The sequence below is a fragment of the Protobothrops mucrosquamatus genome, unplaced genomic scaffold, assembly GCF_001527695.2.
Source record: "Protobothrops mucrosquamatus isolate PMUCROS unplaced genomic scaffold, P.Mucros_1.0 scaffold672, whole genome shotgun sequence".
In the NCBI taxonomy this organism is placed as follows: Eukaryota; Metazoa; Chordata; class Lepidosauria; order Squamata; family Viperidae; genus Protobothrops; species Protobothrops mucrosquamatus.
The window spans coordinates 97,349-108,503 of NW_015386960.1; the positions used below are offsets into that span (position 1 = coordinate 97,349).

General features: G+C 32.9%; 1 protein-coding gene across 2 annotated transcripts in view; it reads right to left on the minus strand.

Moving 5' to 3' along the window:
* The window catches only part of BRD1 (bromodomain containing 1), a 44,266-nt gene extending 38,569 nt beyond the window's left edge, over window positions 1–5,697 (minus strand). For both annotated transcript variants that reach the window (XM_015818063.1, XM_015818062.1), the window contains exons 1-2: window positions 4,334–5,697; window positions 1,202–1,358 (exon numbers count right to left, since the gene is read on the minus strand). In XM_015818063.1, coding sequence (XP_015673549.1) covers window positions 1,202–1,358; window positions 4,334–5,697 — 1,521 coding nt within the window. The remainder of the gene's footprint in view (window positions 1–1,201; window positions 1,359–4,333) is intronic.
* Window positions 5,698–11,155: the final 5,458 nt, after the last annotated feature.

Consider the following 11,155-nt stretch of genomic DNA (forward strand, 5'->3'; position numbering starts at 1 on the left):
AAATTTAATTAATTACGACAAAGTTGTGACCTATAAAGATATTTTGGACAATGAAGGGAAATTGAAAGACAGACAAGATTTACAAGAACAAGGCATTGATCTACCATCGTGGCCATATTTGCAAATCCAAACGAGATATGAAAAAGATGCTAAAACAATGGGATTTTATAAATAACAGAATTCGACCAGATACTGTTAAAAACAGATGAAAAACTGATTAAGAAACTCTATAAATATCTGTTAAGCTTAAAGATGGAAGAAGAACAAATAAAGGAAACAATGATAACATGGGCAAAGAACTTTGGACATAATACAGAATTAGAGAACTGGCAAAAGTTATGGGAAAGAAATGCTAAATTAACAAAAGCAGTAGCATACAAAGAAAAAATATATAAAGTGTTTTACAGATGGCATTTAACACCAGTGAGATTAGCAAAAATGTTTAAAAATATTTCAAACAAGTGTTGGAAATGCAAACAAAAACGAGGTACTTATTACCGTATCTGGTGGACATGCCCTAAAGCTAAAAGATTTTGGTCAAAAATACATTTATGGTTGAAGACAATGACTAAAAAACAAATAGATTTTAAGCCAGAATTATTCTTGTTAGGAGTAATAGGGGCAAATTATGATAAAGACTGTATATATTTAATTTTACATGTATTAACTGCAACAAGAACTGTATTTGCCCAACATTGGAAAAATGGAATTTACCAACTAAAGAAGAATTAATTAAGAATGTTTTAGAGTGTGCAGAAATGGATAGATTGACTTTAAAGATAAAAGAGAAAGAAGACTCAGTGGGATAATTTTTATCAATGGCTAGAAAAATGAGTTAGAGGGAAAGGAATGTGATATGTAACATTGAATATATACCAGTAAGAAGACTATCGAGTGATTAATTAACATATTGTTTATGATAATTAGTTACTACTTACTGTTTTTTTTCTTTTTAAATACATGTACCCAGACAACATGCTGTTTGCTAAATATTAAGAATGTTATTTTAAAAAATCCTAGCCCTAAACCCAACCCCAACTCCGATCGTACCCTATTCCTAATCCTATAAAAACTAATAAAATATATACATAAAAAAGAACTCATTCATAATTATAGTGGTCCTGGATAATTGTACCCATACATTATGAACTCAAATATGCCAAATAATTTAATTATAAGTGAAGTAAGGAAATAAAGGTACCTGTTGTGTGTTTCTTTGTGATTGCAAGCTGGATTGTAGTCTCCTCAATAAAGGAACACCATTTCTGGACAACCTTTTAAGTAGCCAGTAACTGTGGACTCTTTCTACAAATTGCTTCTTTCGCTGAATTGCCACCTGATTCATAATTTTATTTAATCTGAAACAGGAAAGAAAGTAGTAGCAATATTTTCAAACAAAACACTGAACATATTTTTAATTATAAATCTGACTAGAAATTATTGTTGTTTCAAAACTATTCTACTATATGAACATCTTTACATGATTGTTTTTTTCAATCCTTTTTCTAATATTGAATACTTGTCACAAATTATTGGTAGAAATCCTTTCAAGTTTAAAATATTTATTGTATATTAAAGAAGAATGCTAAAGAAACATATAGTAACGTTTTTGACATGGGGAATCCATTACAATTATTTACGTTCATCAGTCACAAAGAAACTACAAAATCTAATAATTCATATTATTTAATCTTTTTGTACTTTGAAGTATTTACTCAGATTTCCAGAGTAAAGTTACAAAACAAATTCTTAACAATTCACATATTCAAAAACCTTCAATAAGCAAATATTTTGTTACTTATTTAACACTTAAGAGTAAGGTTACCAAACAAACTCTTAACACTTAAACACTTCATACAGACAAAAATCTTCAATAAATAAATGACACAATTCATCTATCTATCCATCCATCCATCCCCCCCCCCTCAGCTTATGGACCTAAAAATCTCTACACCCTGTTTAACAAGCACATTAGGTGTTCCCCAAGTAATAACTCATGCTATTTGTGAGCAGTTTCCATCAATTTAATATGCAGAGGAAACTTGGCTACCAGAATAAAGTGTATTTGCTCCTCCAATCTCTTATTATAATGCATTGTGAAACCCTATATCCCCTTAGTTTTACTGCAGACATGTCAAACTTGCGATGTATCAGAACTTTTTCCCCATTGCCGGCAATGGGGTGGGCGCGGTTTCCTCGTGAAGTATCTGGCCCATAGGCCAGCAGTTTGACACCCCTGTTTTACTGGGTTTAATTATTTAACACTATCTACAAATACATATTAAGTCCTGATCATTATTTATCTTACAACCTAGAAAGACAGGTGTTTGTTTTTTTTTAGAAAAAACTAGACTACAAACTATCCTTGTTTTTGAGAAATACCACAATTATTAGATTTTAGCTTAAAAGTCTTCCTTTAGCCCAGGACATTCAGAATGGAAATTTTCAACAAGACAACATTCTAAATAATATTTAAAGTAACAAGCCATGCTCCTGATGGAGTATATTCCAACTGAAAGTATTTTATAAATTTATAACATGAAAGTACCACAAGACTGTTTTATTTTAAGACACTTGAAGACAGGGCTGCCTGACATATTTGTATTAGTTAATGCTAGCAGCACATTATCATTTAATAGTTTCATAAACATTTTAAAATATTCTTAAATTCTTAATATTAAATTATATAGAACATATCTATCTACATATCTATCTACATATCTATCTATCTATCTATCTATCTATCTATCATCTATCTACCTACCTACCTACCTACCTATCGATGTTCTGAAGTTACTGTTACGTTAAACATAATCTGGAAATTGTTAGAAATCAAGTAAGTAATATCATAATATAGTTCTACATAGCTTATTCCTGACTTCAAACTGTGGCCTGCCACAAAGGGAACAAACTATAGATATCTGGTTCAAATATCAAGCTAAATAAACTACAGAAAGAAATTCTTGGTTTTGTTTAAATATAAGTCATGGACAAGGAACAGCATGCATTAGTTAAAGTTATCTGTTTCATAGCTTATAAGCTTGCACTTGAAGTTCTAGAAACATTATGGAAGTCTGAAGAGTTAAATGTTTGGTATATTTAAGGTATAAGGCACAACAAGAACAAGCAATATTTTGTTTTCCAAATAGCCAGACTATGCAATGCCAATGATGTAGAACTGTGGAAGCTGCATTGCAAAATATTTAAAGGACAAAATTTTGTTTCTTCTTAGCAAGCACACAAAATGCAATACAACTCGCTTCTTCTTTCTCCATAAGATATGTCTACAACTTGGGTAATACCTTAGAAACTGATATCCTTTCTGCAATCACTTTAAGACTGAAAGGACTCTTAGCCAAAAATGTGTTTCTGAAGCAGCATATTACTAAAATCAATTATACACAAGGAAACATGTAATGCTTCACCATTAAACAAAATTGAATAATTCCAAATAGTTGGAATAGGCAGCTGAACAGGGAGATAATCGAAGTATGCATAATTTCTTTCATGGAATACTGAATATAGATAAGGAATAATCAAATTAGAATTAGAATCAGCCTACTAAGCTGACTGAAAGAAAATTTAATAGAAATGAAAAGAAAAAATTTCCTCTCACAGTATGTAATTAACTTGTGAAATTCATTACTATCAGATGGGATCACGGTCACTCATTTGGATGATATTAAAACAAGAGAGGATAAAGGCACGAAGAACAGGTCTATCACGGCTTTCAAGTCTTGAAAAGTCAGTGTTACTTCCAGATTGGAAATAACATGCCTTCAAATACCAGATGAAAAGAAACAACAACAGGATGGGGTTATGTTCCTACCTCTGGCTTGCATAGCTTCAGATTCAAAGGCAAAAAGATGCTCTGGAGCATGATTGGGCACTCACACAGCAACTCCTTAAAGAGCTGGATTGTTTCCCAGGATCATGTAGCTATTCTTTGCAGCTGCGGCATTATCCAAAGAAAAATCTTTATTTTAATGAGTTACAGACAGATGCTACATATGCAAATCCACATACTCCAGGGCAACTTTCTGCCTTTGAAACATAAACACTGCATACCCTAATACATATCTAGCAGTCTTTCTCTAATAGTCACCAGGCTTATAGTCCAAACCAATACAAGAAAAACAAATGAAAACTATTTATGACTGAAATTTATTGCTAAAGTAACATCTAAGAGAATGACCATTTCTAATTTCCCTTTAATTGTTAATGATCTGGACCCTTGTTCTGAAAAAGCCTATTAAGCATTAGTTTTTGCTCATCATTAATAAGTTGGTAACACTAACAACTGTAAAGAATTTAAAAAAAAACATTTTCTTACCTCTGGGGAGGAATACATGGAGCCGATACTGCAGGCATAACTGCACACGTTTCAGCTTGTTTTTTCTTTGACTTTTTAGCTTTTTTTCTGACCCTTGATGTAGACCTGGTTTTAACAAAGCCCTCTTTTCTGTAGAGGCCATTTTTCATTTCAGCTTCTCCATAAATATTCAGAGGCCTCCGAACAGATCCTGGTGGTGTGTGTATATCACAATATGCAGTTTTTTTCACTGAGAATGTTGTGCCACCACCAGTTAATTCTTTCACGGGTTCCATTTTCATATACAAACCAGCTTTTTGAGCGCATGTAACATGGAATGCTGTATAACAGTTTGCTTTGTGGCACTGGATACAGGCACCAACACCTTTCTGTTTACAGAGGTAGCATGTTAACTTCCATCGGGCAGGGGGAATGTTTTTGACTCCATCTATTGGCTCAATAAAAACTGTATTGGCAAATCCAACTTCTGGAATCCAAAGAGCACACACAACATGTCCCCACCGATCATCATCAGTCTTTTTAAAGGCACCTCCTTTGTTTGGACAAAGTACACAGTCTACAGGCCTTGAACGGGATTGCAGGCATTGCCTGCAAAGCCACTGGCCCTCAGGTATATATGGCACCCCGTAACACTCCTGATGCACAGCTAAATTACACATGTCACAAAAAAGAATCACATTGCTGTTCTGACATTCTCCATCCATGCAAATGCAGCAAACTGCATCTTCATCAATTAAAGACTGATGTTCACCCTGTTTTTGAGTCTCACAGTAAGACTCTTTTTCAAAACGGTCCATAAGAAATTCAAACATATTTTGTGATACAACTGAGACTCCATCACTCTTTCGCTTCTCATTGATTATTTCTAACCATGCGTAATCTTCTTCATCCATATCATATTCCACTTCATTATCTAGTTCTTCTGAGGACTTTTCAATAAATTTATAATAAGTTGGAGGTCTACGAGGTGCAGAAGGTGGGCTATATTCAACAACATGCACTTTTGGTTCTGGAAGAGTACTTGTAGTGGGTGGAATGCCATGTGTGTTTGGAAGAGTTTCACTTTTCTTTTTAACTTTATTGTTTCTGTGCCTCTTTGCTCTCAGAGAGACCAGTGGCCTCTCACTATTTTCTTTATTGCTGTTGCATTCACTTAATTCTTGGGCTGTAAGATCATCTTCCAATATAATCTCTAAGGGTTCAAAGATACTGATTCGGTGTAATCGACCTTCAATTTCTATTTCTACCATCCTTTGCGCTTGGGCATAGGTTAAAGTTTCTCTAGTAGGGGACCGTTTAATACTGCATGGAGAAGAAGAGTGCCGTGTTGAAGATACTCGATGACATCTTCCTTTCCTCCTCATTTGGTAATGATTACCTACAATTTAAAAGAGTGATTGTTAAAGCAGTAAGCTTGAACTATACTATGAAAACAGGAACATTTACTTTTTTTCTCTTGAAGGGTAAGGCTAGTACCTGCATTTTTGAAAAATACTTATGCATTAGAAAACAAAACCCATCACTTAAAATGAATTCCACATCTTTTACAATTACAGTAATCAATTTACAAGTAATCAATATTAGTATCTACCTTTATCCTACATTTGAAACATAGTCTTACAGGAACAATTTTGAGACAAAATGAATTAATAGAAAAGACTGCTTTAATTGAAAAAATGGTCTAAAAATGCAAGTCCACTCATATTATAATTATCTTAAAATATTCTGAAATTGTTACTTTTAAAAACTCATTTATAGATATTCACAAATTAGTTTTGTCTTTCATATCATAGAATTATAGGGCTAGGAGAGATCTTGGAGGTCTTCTAGTATCTAGTTCAATCCACTGCCCAAAGCAGAAGTCCTTATACCATCCTGGACAAATAATTGTCCAATCTTCTCTTGAAAACCTCTAGCAATGGAGCACCCACAACTCAGGAGGCAAACTGTTCCACTGATTGTTTTCACTGTCAGGAAATTCCTTAGTTCAACATTGAATTTCCCTCTGAGGAGGTTCTTGCCCACAGACCGGGGGTTGGGGACCCCTAGTGTATTTGTATAAATATATCAAATGGTATGAAATTTTTGGTTTGCTCTTAAATGAAGTCAAAACAAAGACAGTCCTCACATAATTATCTCGGGGGGGGGACTTTTAACACACATACACTTTTGCATTATTTCTTCAATTCCAATAATTATCCTCCTCCTGACACTCAGGTGATGCCACAGGATATATGTTATAGATTTCTCCAGCTCTCACTTTCCACAGGGTACATATGTCAGCCTTTTTAATGCAGAGTCATTTGCTGAGATGGGCAGCTATAGAAATCAAATAAATAAATAAAATGTCTGACATTTTAAGACAGCATTGTCTATATTATGAACTTATCTCTATTCTCCTCAGAACATATTTCAAAGCTCATATTTCAAAGCTCTGGCTAGGAGACATGTGGAACAAAAAGGTAATTCTAATGCAACATTCCTAGTTAGAAATGGCACTTTAATATGTCTTGAACTTGGAAGAAAATATCCCACGTTGGGAAGTTTTATTCTAGGTTCAAAACAAAATATTTCTTGCTTATTCCAAGCTCAGGACAAAAGATCCTGTGTATGTATACATATACATGTATGATTTTGTTCCAGTTGTCTCAATAAATCAAACCACGGTATGATTAGTTCATTTCATTTACATTCTTTAAAGTCAAAGCGACTTAGAATTACAGTTTTTGCTGCACTATCTGATGCTAGCTGAAGAGATGGATGAAAATGAAGGAGTCAAATAAGCACACGTGGCTTGAGTTTTGATGATGTTGTATTATGAAACACAAATGAAGGAGTTAAATAAGCACACGTGGCTTGATTTTTGATTATGTAGTATTATGAAACATCTACATTCCTTTGTTACTATTTTTTTATATTTCTAATCATGTGTTAGCTGTCCAATATTGCTACTTGTGAGTTGGACAACCACATTATTTAAATAAGCACATACATTTTAAAACATGGATAACATTTTGAATATTAAAAAAGACTTGTGAATGCTCAATGGATGTATTAAATATCAGTTTATATTCTTTACTAAGCAAATAAGAATTCATGGTTTCAACGTAACCTTATTGTTCCTGTGTTCAATGGGGACTAGGTTTTCCTTTTCTGTCAAATTCTCAAATGCAAAAATGTAACATGAAAAGCAGATAGTGAAATGCCATTAAACTTATAGATGTTAAATGCAACATTTATATTATTTCATTTGCTGATGTCTACAGATGTATATTTTTATACTATGTTGTTTGTGGGTTATTTGAAGAAAAGCCATTGCTGTGGTTACTTCTTTGACTCAGTTCTATGTTGTGAGGGCATATCAGAGAACAAGAAACTAGCTTTAATTATTGGTCCTATTAGTGGAGAAATTTATTTTTAGCAATTCATCAAGTTGACCAATTTCTAATTAATAAAGTGGATGAAGAATAAATTGTTGACTTCTGTGTTGATGCTAGTATAAGAAAAAAATTGGGGGCAGGGAATTCACATGTATCTAGTTCCTACTAGTTTTTACAACTGAATAATAGGAAGATTCACTTTTGAATGTATTCCCAATTTTGTACACTCTTGAGGAAGTTTAAATAAGCCCCCCGGACTATAGCATGAGACCTTAGGGACAGCTGTTGAATGTTAAAATCCTTGTAATATAGTTCAAAAGAATTAGATGTTTTCCCCATACTGTATTACTGATGAAATTAATGGTAGTTAATTTATATTTGGATGGTTGATGTTATACTAAAGGAATTCTGCTTTAAAAAAATCAAACGTTATATGTAGCTTTCAGACAAGTTGTGAAAGGATGAGATTCAACAGACTATTATTCCTATGATGAATTGCTAAGAAAAGTTGTAAATTTATCTAAGCAAGTAAATTTGTCATTCACTATACTTTCTAAAAAAATCTTTATGTTTACAAATATTAAAAACCAAACATTTACTGTTTAATTTAAATGTATTACCTCCAATAAATAATTTTGAAAATCCAGAATTTATAATTACCCAGGGCAGGAAATCCCTTGTAAATTTATCAGATTCCACTGGTACTTTATCATTCTAAGTGTTATACCTGGAATAAAATATATCCTCCTCAGAAACAATTGAGAAAAAATATCCAGAATAGTAATTGACCAAAAAGTAACTTCCAGTAATGATGTAGATCCCCTATTTCTTTCCAGATCATGTTATGTTGTTGAATTACTGCAGTCAGCATTTAATTTTCGGTCTTGCCTGCCCATTCATGGCAGCAGCAGTTCTTCAAGGAACTTCAGGAATTAATTGTCCATGGAAAACCTTCATTCCCAAAAATACAATGGGAGGAAATTATCTTTGTTGCAATCGATTTCTTATATACACAGAGAGAGGATTTATTAAAAAAAATAATCTGGCAACCTTTTTATGAAGACTAGAACCAAAAATGGCAAGAAAAATGGACCAAGATCACATATTGCCTCATTACTACTGGTGGGTATTGATGTAGATTTGGGGGGGGGGGGAGAAAAAATGCTAAATGTAATCTAAATGTAATCCAGTGAGTCAATCAGAGGTCATTTTTTCTGATTTCTTCTGGAAAGTTTCACTGATGCAATTGATTCTATTTTAGCAAAAGTGCAAGATAGGACAAATGATAATCCTTATGTACCACACAAATATTATGTATTCTATTGGGAAAAGTTGTAATGTGAAGTAGATTAGTCTTAAAGTACACATTTAAAACATGTAGAAAAATAATTCATGTTTTGACCATTCTGATCAAGAATATCCAGATGAAGACTCTACATGAAAACATTTATCTGCTATTACCAGTTAATTCCCCTCTCAATCTTTAGCATATGGATATAAATAGTACTTAAGAACACCAAAGAGAACAGGACATTTGTCTAGAGCTTCCTTACACCAATAAGTCAAGGAATATGAGCAAAAAGAATCAAATAAGCTGGTGAAGAGTAGGGCGCAAAGCTGAATAATATCATATTCTCATATATAAAGATTCTGTACCCATTCAGCAAAGAACCATGTCTTCTGATTACAAATAAGCAAAAACAAACTGTTAGGAGGAAAATATATTTAATTATCTTCAATTATCTTCTTTTCCAAATGAATCTCCAATACACTCTATAAAATACATTTAAATCTTTATTCAAACATTTTGTTACCATAAATTTAACAGCTGTCAATAAATTAATCCTTTCAAATGGACAAGCTTTCTGAAACTTGGCAATTTGAAGATGTGTCTTCAACTTCAAACTCTCAGAATTCCACACAACTTTAAGTTGTGAAAGTTGAGAAATACTGGTGTCTTTCAGAAGGAGACTGGATAGTCACCTACTGGAGATGAATCCTGCAATGTGCAGGGGTTGGACTAGATTACCTTCTAAATTTCATCTAACTCTCTAAAGTGTATGCTTCTTCCTGTAAAAATTTATATCACATGCAAACTATGTCTTAAGTCGCAGTAACAGTTTTTCTGAATGACATTAAGTTGTGCTCATAATTTACTCAGATTAGGAGCTCAATTTCAACTTTTTCAAATTCATTACAAAGATTTACTAAAAAATATAGAATCCTAAAATCATATAACTTGTTTTTAAAAATAATTTATTTTTGAAAGCATTCCTGTCATAGGTAATGCATAATACCAATTACTGTAGAATTGCTAAGCAATCAAGAATTGCTAAAGCTGCTATAGACTAAAAATGTCTTTTTAAACAGTATATATTTTAAGAAAAAATATATTAAAATAGTGATAAGAAACATAAGCATGTGCAGAGTTCCATAGAATTAACATTGTTAGGCATAAAAGTTTATTCCATGGGCTATTTAATATATATTCCATATGTACAACAATGTATTACCAACCTTGCACCAAAATATTTTCAAAACCCCAATGTTGTTAGGCTTATTTAAAAGTTTTTTTTAAAATAGCACCTTATAGCCAAGTTTAGTTTCTAACCAAAACCAGTAATCTTTTACTTTGAATAAGTATATATAACTTTAAAAGTATCTGTTACAAACAGCAATTTAGAATATAACTTTTAAGATTTCAACAGGTTTCACTCTCAAATATAAAGCGCACTACAGTTCATCCAAACATTCCTATGGCATTATTATCATTTTACAGCCAAAAAGACAAGATATCCCAGAGATCTAAGCATGCAAACATACCCTGAGCCATAATACAGGTACCTACTCAACTTATAACCATTTGTTTAGTGAGTGTTTGAAGTTACAATGGCACTGAAAAAGGTGACTTATGACCGTTTTTCACACTTACTATCACTGTAGCATCCCCATGTGACTAAAATTCAGAAGCTTGGCAACTGGGTCATATTTATGACAGTTGTAGTATCCAGGAGTCATGTGATAACCTTTTGCAACCTTCTGACAAGCAAAGTCAATGTGAAAGCCAGATTCACTTAATAAGTTACTAACTTAACTGCAGTGATTCACTTAACAGCTCTGGCAAGAAAGGTTATAAAATGGGGTAAAACTCAAGAAGTGTCTCAGTTAGCAACAGAAATTTTGGGCTCAATTGGGGTCATAAGTCAAGGTCTACTTCTACAACATAAGCTATCTACATCAACTTCATAGAATGCTTAAATCACACATGCTACCCTAATTATTTCAGACCATAGATATGACTGAATTTCTCAACATAATAATCAAGCTGCAGCAATAACAGTCAACACTTCTTGCAGCTGAAGTTATTTATTTATATCTTGCGTTTATTATTTCTACAAATAACCCAAGGCAATGAACATATCCAACACACCTTCCTCTTCCT